The 18,609-nt window shown below is 46.8% G+C and overlaps 2 protein-coding genes across 15 annotated transcripts in view; both read left to right on the forward strand.

Annotated features, from left to right (window-relative positions):
* The window catches only part of LOC117413362 (microtubule-actin cross-linking factor 1-like), a gene marked incomplete at its 5' end in the record, with an annotated part of 76,153 nt that extends 72,385 nt beyond the window's left edge, over nt 1-3,768 (forward strand). For 9 of the 13 annotated variants that reach the window (XM_058997284.1, XM_058997286.1, XM_058997288.1 and 6 more), the window contains 3 exon segments: nt 80-187; nt 869-980; nt 1,494-3,768. In XM_058997284.1, coding sequence (XP_058853267.1) covers nt 80-187; nt 869-980; nt 1,494-1,768 — 495 coding nt within the window. 13 annotated transcript variants of the gene reach the window in all.
* Nucleotides 3,769-8,320: 4,552 nt separating this feature from the next.
* On the forward strand, nt 8,321-18,381 carry LOC117414038 (bone morphogenetic protein 8A). Of its 2 annotated transcripts, none has more exons than XM_058997298.1 (7): nt 8,321-9,381; nt 13,467-13,695; nt 13,879-14,027; nt 14,946-15,140; nt 15,857-15,936; nt 16,098-16,208; nt 17,119-18,381. In XM_058997298.1, exons 1-7 carry the CDS (start codon nt 8,967-8,969, stop codon nt 17,266-17,268), a joined length of 1,329 nt encoding a protein of 442 aa, XP_058853281.1. In that variant the 5' UTR covers nt 8,321-8,966; the 3' UTR covers nt 17,269-18,381. The 2 variants fall into 2 exon arrangements, with proteins under 2 accessions (XP_058853281.1, XP_058853282.1); XM_058997299.1 differs by having other exon boundaries at nt 13,467-13,659.
* The last annotated feature ends 228 nt before the right edge of the window (nt 18,382-18,609 follow it).

Consider the following 18,609-nt stretch of genomic DNA (forward strand, 5'->3'; position numbering starts at 1 on the left):
CTCCTCTTACACCCCTCTCCTCTCCTCCTCTCCTCTCCTCTCCTCCCCCCCTGCATCACCCCTCCTTTCCATTTCACAGACACCGCACACTTACTCTCGCGGTTACGACAAACCCTGGCTGGTTAACAGTAAAAGCTCCACCCCAGGTCAGTTCCCGAGCTGCCCCGACCACCAGAGCCCCTCCGAGGTACAGTATGAGCGTGTGGGAGCGTCACCATACAAATATCCCAGTACACTGACCCAGGCACAGCCAGTCCGACACGCACAGAGACGAGCAGTATGCAGAACAGGGCACGGGCTGCTGAGCTCAGATTAACATTGATATCATTTGGAAACCAGGACGCAGGCAGAAGGAAGTTTGCAGGAAGATTTAAATAAGATTCAGGGGCATTTAAAATACCTGAAAGAGCTTCTGACACTCTGAGAGACTCACAGACAGACTGATACACTAGTGTGCTCTCACCCAGGGGAATCCCGATCCTGGAGGGATATTCCACTCCAGGTTTAACAGGTAACACGAGACAATGAACCACTTCAGGGTCTGGATGCAGGATTAATTAGAACAGGGTTGGAACAAAGACCAGGAGTGGCAGAGCCGGCTTTGGACAGCCCTGCTCTAAATTGAAAACCTACGTTTTTTAATGTGCTTTTATATTACTAGTTGTAGCTGGATTGTCTCGTTTCGTTTTTAGCTTTGTACAGCGCTCAGGGATGCCACGGTGTGAAGGGCACTATATAAAAATAAATGTGTATTGCATTGTATTGTACACAGACAGACACACACACAATCCAACCAGAACGCCCCAGCAATCTCTCTATTCAGATACAGACTCGCTAACACTCCCTCTCTCCCTCTGACCCCCCCCAGGTGACGTCAGGCTCCAAGCTGAAGCGCCCCACTTTCCACTCCAGCCGCGGCTCCCTGACCGGCGAGAACGGGAACCAGGGGACCCCCACGAGTGCCAAATCCAACCGCAGCGGTGAGAGCGCAGGAACCCCCTTTTTTATGAACTTCTCGCTTGCATTAAGATACCTGCTTGTTCAGAGTACTGATCATAAAAAAAACCCAAAACTTAAGAGTCTTTAATAATGAAAGTTAATAAAATTACAGAGGCGCCTGGAAAGGTTTTGTGCACTTATCCCAGATAAGATAATCGCGTGCAAGCTGCCTGTTCTATACAGCATGAGTGAGCCCCAGCTGTAACGTTACTAACAGGAGCCCTTCGTGCAGCTGCTTAAGAGGAGACTCCATTTATTAAGCATCCCGGCTCCTGATCACTTCATTATATATACCCTGCATGTAAACCTCTTTCCAGCTGCATCGGGGGGAGGCTGTCATCACAGCCATGGCATGTAAACTCTGCACGTTCTTTCCAAAAGAATCCAGAACAAAAGGCTTCTTTATTTGTCCTTGTGCATGTAAAGCTCAGTAGTACAGGGCCCGTGTGTGTGTGTGTGTCTTCATGTCTTTGTGTGTTTGCTGTTTCCTGCAGAGTCGAAGCGCGGCGCTTCCTCGGTGAGTCGTCCGTCGAGCCGCGCGGGCAGCAGGGCAGGGAGCCGGGCGAGCAGCCGCAGGGGCAGCGACGCCTCGGACTTCGACCTGCTGGAGACGCAGTCAGCCTGCTCCGACGTGTCCGAGACCAGCGCCTCGGGGGCGACCCGCAGGGGGGGCAAGCCCTCCAAGATACCCACCATCTCCAAGAAGACCACCTCACCCTCCTCCTCCTCCTCCACCACCAGCCCCAAGACACCCGGCAACAAGAGATAATGCAGAGCAGCAGAGCTCCTGGGAGTCGGAGTGTATGAATACACTGATAACTCCTGGTCATTTCCACAGTGAACAAGGGGCGCTCTGAACCCCAGCACTGGCTGCAGCAGCAGCAGCAGCAGCAGGGCTAGTGTGAGTGTCTAACCCTGCTCAAACTCCTGGCTCCTGATCATTTCAATATTAATAATAATAGACTTCACTGAGGGGAGCTCTGAACCCCAGCACTGGGTGCAGCGGGGCTGGTGTGAGTTTGTAACACTGACTGGTGGAGAGAAGGCCGTGGATCACGACAGCACACACACTTTAAAGACTTGAGAAATGGAGAGAGGCAGGCATGGGGCGACAGACACCCCAGTAAAGGGAGCCGAGGACTAGACAGGACGGCCCCTGTGCATCGCTCTGCTGTATTATTATAAACACTGACTCGAAAAACAAAAGCAAGCTCCAAAACCTGCTACTGATTTATCCCAACGTGGACGGCGTGTTACTTTTAATAAGAACGAGGATATTGATAATTGCGATGATCAATGTTGATGCTGCCTTATCTGTGTTTCTTTATTCATTATTATTATTATTATTTTGTCTCCTTGTGAATATTTATGTAGATAAATAAAGCAAGTGTTTTGGTCAGTTTCCCTCGGGGGTCTCGCACCCCCCCCCTCCTCCTCTCTTTCCACTGCTGTACAAAAAAAAAAAAAAAACACGTGCGCGTGAATACAGGAAGACAAAGAACAAACACGAGAGGAGAGTTTAGTCAAAAGTATTATTTTGTGTGTCTGTGAATCACGCAGCAGTCAAAAGGAGAGTGCTGCTTATTGACTTGCCTACTGTTATTTCTTTTTAATTGAATACATGTTGTATAGTTGAATAATATAATATGTATTTAAGGACTCGTGCCCTGAGGACTGCACAAACACAGCAGGACACCTGTAGCGTGCTAGCGTGTGCGTTAGCGTGTGTCTCGATCGAAGAGGAGATGTGAACTTTGCACAGTCTGCGTCCGCTGGAAGTTTAGTATTTGTTTTTTATTTAAGAAGGAATAATAATAATAATAATAATAATAATTCAAAGGACTATGAACTCTGCTCTGAAGTGCTGAACTGCTCCCTGTTAAACGTCACCTCTTTACTAGATGATGTCACTGTAAATGTCATCGCTGTGTTCACTGCAACGTGCACTTAACCCTTTTTATATGCTTCCCCACCATGACACCCCACCGCATCAGAGCAGACTTGCAGTGATGTCACACACACACCGTGATGTCATACACACACACACCGTGATGTCATACCATACCAAGAACTGAGAATGATTTAATATCCTGAGTACTCGACCCAGTGACCCTGCTGCAGGACAAATTAGAGAAAAAAAACAACTCTTACCCATACAGAGTGCGTGTGTGTGTGTCTATATATATATATATATATAGATTAGTTGAAGCAGTTCTGTTTAAATGATGGAGCCCTTCCTGGAGGTATTTTGTTACACAGAGCTGCTTTGGTAAATGTAAGCTCCAATTCCTATTTATTTTAAGTATTATTTCTTACTGATTTGTGTTGTTCTCGACCACTCTAAGATTTTCTCTCTCTCTCGATATCTATTGACTCTTAGTCCACAGTAGGTTGATTTTTGTTACAGACCGAAAAACACTTCAGAAAAACGTACTGTAACTAGCGTTAACTGGGTGAAATGATATGAGGGGGGGACCGGCAGACTGGGGTACCCCCACCCCTGCACTATCACCCCCTCCCGTGTGTGTGATCACGGTGTTAGCACAGTGGAGTGGGTGGCTGTTCTGAAGTGTGTTTTATTGTCATGGAGGGTGCAGAAGGATCAGCTGCAGGTGTGGCTTCACCACAGAGCTGTGTGATTCGAATCTGTTATTAACCGAGGACGCGAATGTCAATGTACCAGTGAACTGTTTAAATAAATCAATAGATTGGATATGGAAGCTTTGGGTTAGGGTTAAAGCTTTTTGTATTAAAATATTGCTTGCAGTAGCTGGACGGAGTGATGTGTTTATTTGTGTGTTTTATGTTATTCTTGTTTCTGTTTTGCACGTTCTTTGCAATGCGTCCGATCACTCGACGCCTCTGGCTCTTACTCTGAAGATGCTTTGGGTGATCCAGCCTGGGTTACATCTCTACAAACTAAAAGCAGGCTTTTCCCTACACTTCAATGGTAAGCATAGAGCACCTCTGTAGCTATTTTTAATTTGCAATGGAAATAAACACACGGGCTCATCCAGTAGTTTTCATTTGGTTAATTTTCATTGGCCAGGTCAAGTCAACATGCATTCATGTTTGACTGGAGTATCTGTGTGGCTTGTTTTTGAACCAGTGAAATTCACATTTTAAGAAATCCTCGAGCAATCTGCAGCGGTAACCGGTCCCCAGTGCAGCTGAGTGCGGTCAGAGAAACGCTGTCCCGTCGCTCATCTGTAAACAGTGCTGCTTATTCTAGGAAGAGCGTCTCCGATCCAGCTAGCTTCACAGGGCTCTGATGTGCGATTTCATTTAGAAGAACCCAATGTGGCAACGCTCAATTTATCTGTAATAACATGTGGGCTGTATAAACCCCCACAGACACACACAGCGCCTGCACAAGCTGCCTCCAACGCCACCACCACTGGCTTCATTCAGCGATTTCAGAGTTGATCAGCAAGTCTGGTTTACATTACATATGTTTTATTTTAAGTGTAGAGAATACATCGTGTATGGGCTGTGATTCCTTGATATCCCCTTCAGTCACAGTGTGCACAGCGGTACCATGTTATGTTTCCTATATCTGTGTATTTTACAATGCATATGTGTTGTTTTATTTGTAATATCTCAGCCTGATGAAGACACTAGAGCCAAACCGCCTGTCTGCTTTCCCTAGGTTCAGTAACACTGATGAAGACACAAGGTGTATTGTATTTTCCTTCCTAGTTTCGTCTCAGTAACGCTGTCACTTACCTAAAACACGACCTGGCAGGAGATCCATCCTGGGGTTGTCTTGATCACCTGAATCAGGAGTCTGTGCTGCCAAACAAACTGTAAAAATACACAAATAAACACGATTAATAAACTCTACAGAACTTGACTGGGTTTTATTCAAGTTTTTACATCAGTAACAACATGGAAGAAGGCTCTGCTTGACCAGAATCCAAGTTTTTATAGCATGGACCAAGAAATGTTACAATCGCAGCTCCTGTCTCTGAATTAGTTCAAGAGCTGTACACAATCCTCCCCAGAACCTTCGAGCCAAAACGGTCAAAGGGAAACTGGCCTATAATTAGAAAGCAGTCCTGAATCGGCTCCTTTGTGAAATGGCGTGACCTGTGCGTGTCTCCATTGTGGAGGAACCACTCCCTGACTGAGGGACACATCAAACAGCAATAGTTTGAGCATTGCAGCAGAGATGCTGAAAAAGAAATGAAAGCACATCCTCCTAACATGGGGTTTGAAGACACTAACCTGAGCATCAGAGTCCCACGCTCTACCAGCAGAGCGAGCAGCCAGCTGGCTCTCCTGCTGCGTGAAACACATTATTACATTGTGTGATGTGGACTCTCACATGGAGTGGAATGGTGCAGTGTGATAATGCACTAGCATGCTGTGCTGGTCATACTTGTGGGACTGGGTTCAAATCCAGTTGTTTCTTCTGTTCATTTCCTTTATTTTCAAAGAATTGGATCATGTCCTATATAGACAATGATAAAGGAGTCTTCTCTGTGGAAGTGAGATGGCACAGGGGGCTAATTCACTGGGATGCTGTGTTATTTTCCCTGGAGTACCAGGTTCAAATCTAGTTGATTTTTTCTTTATTTTCAAAGAATTGGTTAATTGACCTTATAATAAATGAAAAGCAAGCTCTAACATGGTAGTGAGATGGCACAGTGGGTAATTCACAAGCCTGTGGAGGACTGGCTTCAAGTCCAGGTGTTTCTTTATTTTCAAAGAATTGTATACTTTCCTATATAAACTGCAAATGCAAGCTGTGAGGTGGTGCAGTGGGCTAGTTCACTAGCATGCTGTGCTGCTCCTCCTCGGAGTACCGGGTTCGAATCCAGGTGAGTTCTTTGTTTTCAAATACTTTGTTAATTTCTCATATAGACAATGAATTGTATACTTTCCTATATAGAGCCTGATAAAGCAAGCTGTGAGGTGGCACAGGGGGCTGATTCACTCGCATGCTGTGCTGTGCTCCTTGGAGCACCGGGTTCAAATCCTGCTAATTTCTTGCTTTATTTTCAAAAAACGGGTTCATTGACCTCATAGCCAGCGTGCAGCAGAGCTTTCCTGTGGGAGCTTGTGGCGCAGTGGGTTACACCCACGGCCTCCTGTCCCTGAAGACGACGGTTCAAATCCTGGTCCCGGAGGTGAGTTCCTGAAGGTAAGTAATGATGTTGGTTGTGTTTCCACAGGAGGAGGAGGAGAAGAAGAAGAAGACCTGCCCTGTGGAGGGAGGAGGAGAAGATGGAGAGAAGGTAGGAGAGGATAGAATGGGGGGGGTCTGGCCCCCCCCACCTGGGAGGAGAATGTCTGGTGGCAGTGTTGCTGCCTGAGACAAGCTGAACTTTTGAGTTACTTCAAAGTCTGCTCATTAAGAGTAGATACTTCCATTCTTTTAAAGAGTCACTACTATAGTAGTATATTACATAGAAATGATATGATCTAGACTCAAGAATAAATGACTAACACTATGTAAGTATCTTAATATGAGTAGACTTTGGTGTAACTCAAAAGTTCAGCTTGTCTCAGGCAGCAACACTGCCACCTGACATTCTCCTCCCAGGTGGGGGGGGCCAGACCCCCCCCCATTCTATCCTCTCCTACCTTCTCTCCATCTTCTTCTCCTCCTCCCTCCACAGGGCAGGTCTTCTTCTTCTCCTCCTCCTCCTCCATCTGTGGAAACACAACCAACATCATTACTTACCTTCAGGAACTCACCTCCGGGACCGGGATTCGAACCGCCGTCTTCAGGGAGAGGAGGCCGTGGGTGTAACCCACTGCGCCACAAGCTCCCACAGGAAAGCTCTGCTGCACGCTGGCTATGAGGTCAATGAACCCGTTTTTTGAAAATAAAGCAAGAAATTTGCAGGATTTGAACCCGGTACTCCAAGGAGCACAGCACAGCATGCGAGTGAATCAGCCCCCTGTGCCACCTCACCGCTTGCTTTATCAGGTTCTATATAGGAAAGTATACAATTCATTGTCTATATGAGCAATTAACAAAGTATTTGAAAACAAAGAACTCACCTGGATTCGAACCCAGTACTCCGAGGAGAAACAGGACAGCATGCTAGTGAACTAGCCCACTGTACCATCACACTTCCATGGAAAAGTCTCCTTTATCATTGACTTTAAGGTAAATTAACAGTCTTTGAAAATAAAGGAAGAACCCCCCCCCAGTCTGACCTTGTATATGAGATGAACTTCCCTTTTCAGAGATCGTACACTTCTGGATCGTGGATCTTTTTGCACAATTGCACAGTTTAAAACTATTGAAGAACAGTCAGTACATATTTAGTGTTGTTGTTGTGAAATGGCGTCCCTAGTGGTTAGGATGTTGGGCAGATGGGAACAGGGAATAAGGCTGAGCCAGTGTGAGTGGGTGACTCTGGCTCCTCTCCCAGCCCGGGACTGGTCCAGCGATTCCACAGAGGGGGCGTCAGGAAAGGGTGGAGTCCTCAAAAAAATGCCTTCGCTCGACAAAACAGATTCTTACATTCTGTTAAAAATACACCCGAGCAACGACGATGATAAACACAGAAACCAGCAGAGAGAGAGAGAGAGAGAGGCTGGGGAAATCTGCACGGAACAGCGCTTTGAGGAAAGGAGAAGAAAACAAGACCATCAGAGTCCCAGCTGGCTCTCCTGTTGCGTGAAACACATTATTACATTGTGTGATGTGGACCTGGGGACACACTGAGAAGAAAACACCACACTAGAAATACTAAAAGCAACGGAATAAATTCAATGACAAGCGTTTCCACAAGAAGTCTTTCTCAATTACTGCTATAAATGAACACCCACTATCACACATGCACAGTTTGTAGGTCTACATCAGTCCAGTGCAGTTCTTGCACAACACCAGGTGCAGTTCGGGTGCAAGCAGGTCCACACTTTGAGACAAGTGTGCAGGGATCGTTTTTATTAATACACTGGCTTCGTAACTCTGCGCCACACACAAGACGCAGCTCTGTGTCTGAGAGATGGACTTCGGTTTATACACGCATGCATGCACGCACGCACACACGCACATTAATGAGCTGAACACCTGTATACCTCACCACTAACATCCATGTTGTATTGTATGCTGTAGTAATGTTTATAAGTGGTTCTGTATATAAACCCTGGAGGGGAAACCACAGCAGGATTCATATAGAGAAAGAGGGACAGTATTTAGAGCATTAAAATAGACCCCAGAGAGAGAGAGGAAGAGGGGAAGACTGGGAGAGGGCAAAAGAAAGAAAAAGATACAATTAAATGAAACAGGAAAGGGAGAGAGAGAGAGAGAGAGAGAGAGAGAGAGAGAGAGAGAAAGAGAGAGAGAGAGAGAGAGAGAGAGGAGAGAGAGCTGCAGCTCCTCATTCTTCAAACCAGCTCATGGACTCCACACTGACCGCTAGCACCTGGACCCACACAGCAAAGAAACTACAGAAACTGTACAGCAAGAATTTCCATTGACTTTAAATCTTGAAAAAAAAAAAAAGAGAGAGAAGCTATATCATCTACTGATATCATCTATATATAAATCATACTTTTAAATACCTAAAAATATACTTTATTTCTGTTATAATATTCTTTGCTTGCTCAAATTATTTAAAACATTTTTTTTTTTGTTTAAATTATTTTAAAGTAGTTTTATATGCTAAAAAAAGATTCTGAAGACTTTAAAACAGCAGCTTGATTACTTACTTCTACATTTGTTTGAACTTTTTAGATTTCTTTTCGTTCGAGATTTTTTCTGTGGTTTTGAACACTGCTGGCTTTTTGAATCTGTTCAGAGAGCCCCTGAATGGGCTGCCTGTGCACAGCGTGTGAGTGGGTGGAAAGGAAAATCCTTATCTTCATTTTAATACAATATATACTACAGAACCTCCCTTCTAAGGAGCAACCAACAGCAGCCTTCTAAGCGACCGTCCTGTACACACGCGAGTGTGCTGCTCTTGCTTTGACTAAGAAAAAATATATATATATATATATTCTGGATGGCTCCGAGCAGGGCTACTGGCAGAGAGGGTCACAGGAGGAGCCGCGATGGGACCCGCGTCTCCCTGCCCCTCTCCCTCGTGCTCCTGTGTGCGTTCAGCTCCCTGTGGGACGCCTGCGGGGGCAGCTTCCTGAGTAACAGCCTGCACCCCAGCTTCATCGACCGTCGGCTGAGCGGCAGGGAGAAGAGGGAGATGCAGCGGGAGATCCTCTCCATCCTGGGGCTCCCCGGCCGTCCCCGACCCCACCTGCCTGTGCGGCCCCCCTCCTCCGCCCCCCTCTTCATGCTGGACCTGTACCACGCTGTGGCCCCCCAGGAGCGGGACGGCACGGGGGTGTCCTGGGCGGTGCAGACACCCCCCCTCGGAGATGTGATCAGTGAGGCCGACACCGTCATGAGCTTCGTCAACGTGGGTGAGCCAGGCACACAGCTACTGCTGTGCTATTACTAAATCATCATCATCATCATCATCGTCGTTATCACTGCCAACACGAACTAGCAGGACCAGCAGCAGTATTCATTATGATTGATTTTATCCATCATTGTCATTATTATTATTATTATTATTATTATTATTATTATTATTATTATTATTATTATTATTATCATCATTCTTAACTATAGCAGTATTATTGTTGTTTTACCAGTCATTATTAGTATGTCAGTGTGTCTGTCTCTGTGTGTGTCTGTGTGTGACTGTGTGTGTCTGTCTGTCTGTGTGAGTGTGTCTGTCTGTGTGTGTGTGTGTGTCTGTGTGTGACTGTGTGCGTGTCTCTGTGTGTGACTGTGTGCGTCAGTGTCTGTGTGTGTCTCTGTGTGTCTGTGTGTGTGTGTGACTGTGTGTGTGTGTGTGTCAGTGTCTGTGTCTCTGTGTGTGTATGTGTGTATCTCTGTGTGTGTGTGTGTCAGTGTCTGTGTGTGACTGTGTGTGTGTGTGTGTGTGACTGTGTGTGTGTGTGTGTGTCTGTCTGTGTGTGTGTGTGTGTGTGTGTGTGTGTGTGTCTCTGTGTGTGTGTGTGTCTGTGTGTGTGTGTGTCAGTGTCTGTGTGTGTGTGTGTGTGTGTGTCTGTGTGTGTGTGTGTGTGTCAGTGTGTGTGTGTGTGTGTGTCAGTGTCTGTGTCTGTGTCTGTGTGTGTGTGTGTCTGTGTCTGTGTGTGTGTGTGTGTGTCTGTGTGTGTGTGTGTGTGTGTGTCTGTGTGTGTCTGTGTCTGTGTCTGTGTGTGACTGTGTGTGTGTCTCTGTGTCTCTGTGTGTGTGTGTCTGTGTGTGTCTCTGTGTATGTGTCTCTGTGTGTGTGTGTGTGTCTGTGTGTGTGTGTGTGTCTCTGTGTGTGTGTGTGTGTGTGTGTGTGTGTGTGTGTGTGTAAAGCTGAGGGAACACAAAGCCACTCTGTGGCTGGGAACTTGGTTTCAGGACTCTGCACAGAAACACGGGCGGAGACTTGGGGTTTGATACGGCAAAGTTGCCTCAAACTAGGTCTCCCGGTGGTCTCCTGGAAGCAGGTTTCAAGCCGCTGTTCCTGAAAGCGTGTCTTCGTGTTCCCTCGGCTTTACACTCAGCGATGCTGAATCTGTAGAACAGAAGGACTCCAGGAGGTCTCCTCACATCTCCTCTCCAATTAACTTAGCTTTCAGAGAAACAAAACACTGTGCTTTATTGTGTTTCTCCTCCCCATCATCACCATCATCATCATCATCACGGCAGCCTGTAATTAAAGCTGTGATTGCCCCTGGATTCCCTGCGGAATCGTTAGCGCACACGGACACGCTCACACAGGGAGAGCAGAGCACTGCCACCCTACCACTTCAATAAGAAATGTCAAAATTACAAGCTTCCAAAAGAGCACTCAGATCACAGCTGCTCAGAGACTATTTGAAGACACCCACCATTTTAAAACAGGACAAGCGGAAAAAATGAAAACGCTCCCCCCACCTGCTGAAAACGAACTGAATCAGCCTTCCTGTCGATAGCCAGAGCAACACTTACCAGTACATCCCACCCTCCTAAGATAATACCAAACACTGCTGTGTGATTGAATCGTCTTATCCTAACCACAGCTTCGTTCCTGAAAGAAAGGTCACCTCCCTACAGGACCCTGCCAGCAGCAGCTACACTGCAGATCACGCACACAGCCTCTGAAGCATTGAAACCACACCAGCTTCTACAGAAACACATTCAATCCGTTAATATCTGTTTTTTTATTGAGAGGGGAAGACTTTATAATCTGTTTGAAGTGCTCGGTGGCTCCTCTAATCAATCTTCCTCTTGCACTCTTTGTATGACAGCCCCTGACACAGCGAGGAGTGCGTGAGAGTAAAATACTCTCTGAGCTGGGTTCGAGGCAGCCAACAAACACAAACAGATATTAAAAGGCATTGCTATGTGACAAACTCAGTCGCGACTCCGTTAACATAAACAGGGACAGAATTACTGCCTCGCAGCTTTACCTTGTACTGTTTATGTAACCCAAACAGACAGACAGAGATAAACGTGGGGTGGTTTACAGGCCAAAGAGACCAAACCCAGACACTGATACAGATTGAGATCTCAGTTCCCATGTAGATAAGTGTGCTTGGAGCCCATCCCCAGTGATGTGCTGTTTCCTGTGATAAGAGCTGGTAAACACTGCAGAGATCAGACGCAAATAGGAGGGGCACTTCCTGCTGGGATGCTTGAAACATGAAGGGAAGCGTCTGCAAAGCAGTAATGCTGTGCTACAGTCATTAATGAAAACAAAAAACTAATTAACAGAACTCGCTTTAACCCTTTCATGCATGAAATACTCAAAATTCATTGAAACTTATTTTTTTTTATTGAAAATGTTTTCAATATCTTTCCCGTTGCTTTTTATGGGGGTGCAGAACACATTAGACTGGATCTCTTGTTGTACTGTGGGTAGCAATGTTACCGATTACTGTTAATGAGTCAATAAATCACTGGCGGGGTTAATAATCTCTCCCTCCCTCTCGATCCATCTTTCTTCCCTTCTCCCCATCCCCTCTCCCTCTCCCTCTCCTCCTCTCCTCCTCCCCTCTCTCCCCCCCCACGTGGTTAGACAGCTCTCCATTATAATTCTTGTGCTCTCGACAGCCATGGCTTTTCTGAGCGGCTGTGGTCTTGCTTTGACTCACCCCACCCCTCCTAACCCTCAAACGCAGTCTCTCTTTTTCAGTCTGAACAGTTTGACCCTGGTCAGCTCCTCTTCCTCTCTGATCCTAATCTGTTCAGTCATGCAGCTGCACTGAGCCGAGACGCCCCCTTCTGTGCCACAGTCGTTTACAGAAAACCTTTACGCCATTCATCCGCAAATTAGAAACGCTGTACAGGTGAAATAAACTCTTTATTTAAAACTGCTTTCCAACATTATACACAACAGTCATGTTATATATTAAACACATAATTACACACTATGTCAGACGCAGAGCCTGGAGGAGAGGATGTTCTCAAAAAGTCTGGACTACCAGAAAAACATCAAACAAACCACATTCTTTTTTTTAAAATTTTTTCTAGAAGAAACCAAACTTTGCGCTTGCTTTAAAAGTCATTCTCCCCCTTGGCTGTGCTGCGACTCTCCTGACAGAAACAGAAATGGAAGCACAGAGCGAGGGAGGCTGAGACCGCGGGAGGCTGAGGGAGAGGATGGCCAGACCTCAAAGCTGCTCAATGACAGGGAGGAAGGTGCGGAGCACATGTGGACTCAATTAAAGGCTGCCCAGAACCTACTACAGAAACGACTACTGCTGAAAAAGGAAAACACTGCACTGCTGCCTGTCTAAAAATAACCCCCAGGCCGTGCAATTAGTGGAGAGGGTTTCTGTAAAGTTCTGAAGAGCACATTTATTAGGAGCTGGACGAGGCTGGCGCTTTATTTAACTACCCCAGGCAGGCAGTGCTGTGTGCTGGAGCAGGGCAGGGGGCTGCATCTCCCTGATCAGACACTACGGGGCCTGGTTTAACAGCACAGTCAACTTTAGCACAAACTACAGTACCTTATGTAAGGCCGGTTTCACAGACCTAGATTGTAGCTGACTACAGTACCATACACAAGGCTGGTTTCACAGTACCTAATGATAGCCGACTACAGTGCCATATATAAAACAGGTTTCACAGAGACCGATTGTGGTTGGCTAAAGTACCATACACAAGGCTGGTTTCACAGACCCTGATTATAGCTGCGTACAGCACCTTACACAAGGCTGGTTTCACAGTCCCTGATAATAGCTGTGTACAGCACCTTACACAAGGCTGGTTTCACAGTCCCTGATTATAGCTGTGTACAGCACCTTACACAAGGCTGGTTTCACAGTCCCTGATTATAGCTGCGTACAGCACCTTACACAAGGCTGGCTTCACATACCCTGATTATAGCTGCGTACAGCACCTTACACAAGGCTGGTTTCACAGTCCCTGGTTCTAGCCGATAACGGAGTGAGCACATACTGTGCAGACCGCCTCGCTACTTCCCGTCCCTGACTCCCCTTCCCTCTCCTCTCCCCAGTTGAGCAGGAGCGTGACCCCCTGCACCCCCGCCCCTACTGGAAGGAGTTTCGCTTCGACCTGACCCCCATCCCCCAGGGCGAGGCCGTCACTGCCGCGGAGTTCCGCATCTACAAGGCGCACAGCTACGGTCACCGCGGCAACAGGACCCTGCACATCAGCGTCTACGAGATTGTCAAGGAGCACACCAACCGGTACGGGAGAGGGGGGAGCAGGGGTCATACCAACAGGTAAAGTGTTTGGGGGGGCTCAGACAGATTTCAAACTTAAATTAACAAGAACAGATTTTCATTGGATGAGGGGTTAAGGGAGGGGGTTAGTCTGTTAATGTGTTTCCCGGGAGTGTGGAAGGGGCTGAGGGGTTTGGGCGTGCAGCAGGTTCAACGCCCCTGTCCTCCCTCTCTGTCTCTCAGGGAGTCGGACCTCCTCCTGTTGGATCTGCAGCAGGTGCACGCTGGGGATGAAGGGTGGCTGGTGTTTGACGTGGCGACGGCCAGTAACCGCTGGCTGCTGAACCCTCGCAGTAACCTCGGGCTGCGACTGTACGTGGAGACTGACGAGGGTAGGAGCTCCAGGAGCAGAGACACGGCTCAGAGAGAGACTGAGCACCAGCAAAGAGACACCTTAGAGTGCTGTCTGCTTCACTCGCTTGCTTTCAGTTTCAATAACATCGATGAAGGCACTAGACACAACGTCTGTCTGCTTCACTCAGTTTCTTCTAGTTTTTACATCAACAATAACACTAATGAATGCACTAGACACAACGTCTGTCTGCTTCACTCAGTTTCTTCTAGTTTCTACATCAACAATAACACTAATGAATGCACTAGACACAACGTCTGTCTGCTTGACTCAGTTTCTTCTAGTTTTTACATCAATAATAACACTAATGAAGGCACTAGACACAACGTCTGTCTGCTTGACTCAGTTTCTTTCAGTTTTTACATCAATAATAACACTGATGAAGGCACTAGACACAACGTCTGTCTGCTTGACTCAGTTTCTTCTAGTTTCTACATCAACAATAACACTAATGAATGCACTAGACACAACGTCTGTCTGCTTGACTCAGTTTCTTCTAGTTTCTACATCAACAATAACACTAATGAAGGCACTAGACACAACGTCTGTCTGCTTGACTCAGTTTCTTCTAGTTTCTACATCAACAATAACACTAATGAAGGCACTAGACACAACGTCTGTCTGCTTGACTCAGTTTCTTCTAGTTTTTACATATCTAAGCCACCACTAGCCAAAAGGTTTGCCAGCTCGACTCTCTTCTAGTTTCACCTAAACACCCTGTCTGCTGGACTTGGGAGTTTCTTTCAATCTTTACCCATGAAATAAAAAGCATTACTAATCAATGTATGTTACTGGCTGAGCTCGCCCCCTGCACACTGCGGCTAATCAAGCTGGTTGTAGGAGGAGCTGGAATGGGTGAAGCTGTTTTCTTATTTGCTTCCCTTGCTGTGACTTCCAGAGCACAGTGTGGAGCCGGGCTCGGTGGGGCTGGTGGGGAGGAAGGGCCCGCGCTCCAAGCAGCCCTTCATGGTGACGTTCTTCCGACAGAGCCAGCCGGGGCTCCGCCTGCCGCGAGGGATCCGTCACAACCGCAAGAAGCACCGCGGCCGAACATACGACCTGCCGCACCCCAATAAACTACCGGGGCTCCTCGGTGAGTCCTGGGGGGCCATTACTGTCCCTTACTGTCTTTCAAGACCTTTTTAAAATCAACTGCCATTCCCTGTTCAAACCAGCTTCTCACACAGTGGCAACAAATGACTGAAACTGATGCCACTGCTGAAGCATCATTCACAACAATTATTATGATGTCTCTGAAACAGCAACTCCAGTTTCAATTCCTTCGAAGGAATCTGAATTGATTTTAAAAAGGAATTGGAATTGAAAAACAGAAAATTTGCCCCCGACCCAACAGGAGTTCATTAAAGAAGGAAGAAAGCCTTTTGAAAATATGTAGTTTACAATTATTGTTTTATTGCTCCCAGACAAAAAAAAAAATGCTGAGACGTTTTGATTTCTACCCTGTTAAGAAAATCCTGTATTTCATGTACAGGAGGTGCGTGACTGTGTCTATTACACAAGAGTGACATCTAGGGGACTATGCGTGGTACTACAGCAACAATACTAAACCAAACCCAAAGGCCAGAGACAGTGCGCAGTACTGCCATGCATTTTAAAATACAGGGACTGCATTTCATGTAAAGAATTGCATTTTAATATTCTGCAGCTTTGAAAAAAAAAAAAAATTCTGAGGCAGTAATTATGCCTCATCAAAACAAGAAAACTTAATTAAAAAAAATAATTACACTCCATTTATGATTTATTATTTTGATCCTGTGTTGACGCACCTGCTCTCTCTCTCTCTCTCAGATCACAATCACATCAGTGATGGGAGGCACGTCTGTAAGAGACACGAGCTGTACGTCAGCTTCAGTGAGCTGGGATGGAAGGTACAGTGCCGTGCACGCTGCAGACCGCTCCACATGCATTTCATTAGGAGAGCAGCGTGGTTCTGACTCCTGGGGCTCAGATTAGCGACAGTGGGTTGTAGCTGTATTGTGAGCGCTCACTGAGAGCTACAGCATGACCTCACTCTGCTTTCCCTCCCCAGGACTGGGTAATCGCACCCCAGGGGTACTCTGCGTATTACTGTGACGGGGAGTGCTCCTACCCACTCGGATCCTGTATGAACGCCACCAACCACGCCATCATGCAGCTCGTGGTACGTACTGGGAACCAGTGAGACCCAGTCTGTGTGCCTGCGAGAACGTGGCTCTGTCAGTGTGTGTGTGTGTGTGTGTGTGTGCGTGCCAGCCAGTCTGGACGCGTGTCTAATGTGGGGTCTGTTTTATTGATCTAAATCTGATCATCTGATCTTTAGGCTTAACACAGTTTAAAAGCCAGAGCCAATGAGTCTGAAGCCTATGCTGTCTGTGCAGTCTGTGTGTGCCTCAGTGAGTCAGTCTGTCCTTGTGTCTCAGTGTGTCTGTGTGTCTCAGTGTGTCTCAGTATATCTCAGTGTGTTTCAATGTGTCTGTGTGTGTCTGTGTGTCTCAGTGTATCTCAGTGTGTCTGTGCGTCTCAGTGTGTCTGTACGTCTCAGTGTATCTCTGTGTCTCTGGGTGTCTCAGTGTGTCCGGGTGTCTCAGTGTGTCCAGGTGTCTCAGTGTGTCCGGGTGTCTCAGTGTGTCCGGGTGTCTCAGGGTGTCTCAGTGTGTCTCAGGGTGTCTGTGTCTCAGTGTGTCTCAGTGTGTCTCAGTGTGCCTGGGTGTCTCAGTGTGTCCGGGTGTCTCAGTGTATCCGGGTGTCTCAGTGTGTCTCAGGGTGTCTCAGTGTGTCTGTGTCTCAGTGTGTCTCAGGGTGTCTCAGTGTGTCTGGGTGTCTCAGTGTGTCTGGGTGTCTCAGTGTGTCCGGGTGTCTCAGTGTGTCTCAGGGTGTCTCAGTGTGTCTGGGTGTCTCAGTGTGTCTCAGTGTCTCAGTGTGTCCGGGTGTCTCAGTGTGTCTCAGTGTCTCAGTGTGTCCGGGTGTCTCAGTGTGTCTCAGTGTGTCCGGGAGTGTGTCCGGGTGTCTCAGTGTGTCTCAGTGTCTCAGTGTGTCCGGGTGTCTCAGTGTGTCTCGGTGTCTGTCCGCAGGTCCACATGCTGAAGCCAGATGAGGTTCCGAAGGCGTGCTGCGCCCCGACCAAGCTGAGCCCGATCTCCGTGCTGTTCTACGACGACAACAACAACGTGATCCTGAAGAAGCACCGGAACATGGTGGTGAAGGCGTGCGGCTGCCACTGACACCCCCAGACGAGACACCCCCACACCCACAGCTGTGCTGTACAACAGGGACATCTAATAAAGGAATACGAAATACATACCGGAGCATTCATGACGTGACAAGAGTTTCAAAACTCCCTGCCAAAGACACGCTGCCATAAATCATTTGAATTATTGCTGAGTATTTTTTTAAAAACACTGCAGTAAACTATGGTAAATGCATAGTATAACCAAGGGAAAAGCATGGGGGCTAAACTGCAATATTACCATGCAAATGTATGATGGTAAACTTTTATAAGAGGTACACAGAGGATAAGGAGCCCAGTGATAATACTGCTAGCAAAAACCAGCTGTCCTTTCAGTTCCTACGTGTCTCAGGTCACATTGTAAACGCTGGCCTGGCTCAATCCGCTATGCAGTGGGAGTCCTGTATTGGTCTTGGTAAGCAAGGCACTGCCAGCGGGAATGACACAGCACCACAAACAGGAACTGGTGCGCTGGGGTGTGACTGGGCCGTTTCTGATCGCTGTGGGAACTCCCAGCTCACCACACCAAACACCAAGGTCACTCCAGCTCAGGGAAGCCAGATGCTGGGGCGGTGGAGCTGTTTCCTGCCTCTGTGGTTCATGAGGAGGATGGGATCGTGATGCGTAACCCTCATGTGATACAGAGCGGGTGACAGTGTAGGTGCTGAGTACGAGTGCCCTGAAAAGTGTGTGTGCGGAAAAAGTGTACATCCCATAACTCATACTGTAATAAAGCATGGGCAAGCATTGTAAAGCACAGTGAAAGCATGGGCAAGCATTGTAAAGAGAGGTACAGTAAAGCATATTAAAAAAAACAAACCACGGTAAGCTAGCTCTTATAAAAGTTTCCCTTTGTAAAAGCACAGCAAAGTGTAATAAAGCACAGTGAAAGCATGGTGAAGCATAGGCAAGGATTGCAAAGCACAGAGAGGCACTGGTAAAGCAAAAACATATAATAATAATAATAATAATAATAATAATAATAATAATAATAATAATAATAATACAGTTGTCACGATAGCAGTTGTAAGTTTTTTTTAAACATTGTAATCCATCAATGTAAAGCTGTTATTCTGTTAATATCAAAATAAAAGCGACATGTATGTGACTGGCTGCTTCAATAACTCCTCTCGGTGTCGCTTCGGGCTCAGTAAACGCAGAGTGAAGCCGCGGTATCATCACGGTTAAATACAGACAGGTGTGGGAAAGTAAGGTAAACGCAGGGTTACAAACCAGCGTAAACTTCATAGTAAACAAGCCATGACGCGAGTCAATGGTTTTAAAACGATGTACAGTAACACGTCTGAACCCAAGTGCACACAACAGACACACACTA

This window comes from Acipenser ruthenus, chromosome 23 (genome assembly GCF_902713425.1).
Source record: "Acipenser ruthenus chromosome 23, fAciRut3.2 maternal haplotype, whole genome shotgun sequence".
In the NCBI taxonomy this organism is placed as follows: domain Eukaryota; kingdom Metazoa; phylum Chordata; class Actinopteri; order Acipenseriformes; family Acipenseridae; genus Acipenser; species Acipenser ruthenus.

Bases quoted from the DNA above. Each gene is read 5' to 3' on its own strand.
- LOC117414038 (XM_058997298.1), top strand. From the start codon at position 8,967: ATGGCTCCGAGCAGGGCTACTGGCAGAGAGGGTCACAGGAGGAGCCGC. The intron at 13,696-13,878 runs GTAAAGTGTTTG...TCTGTCTCTCAG, and splicing joins AGCAGGGGTCATACCAACAG to GGAGTCGGACCTCCTCCTGT. The intron at 14,028-14,945 runs GTAGGAGCTCCA...TGTGACTTCCAG, and splicing joins GTACGTGGAGACTGACGAGG to AGCACAGTGTGGAGCCGGGC.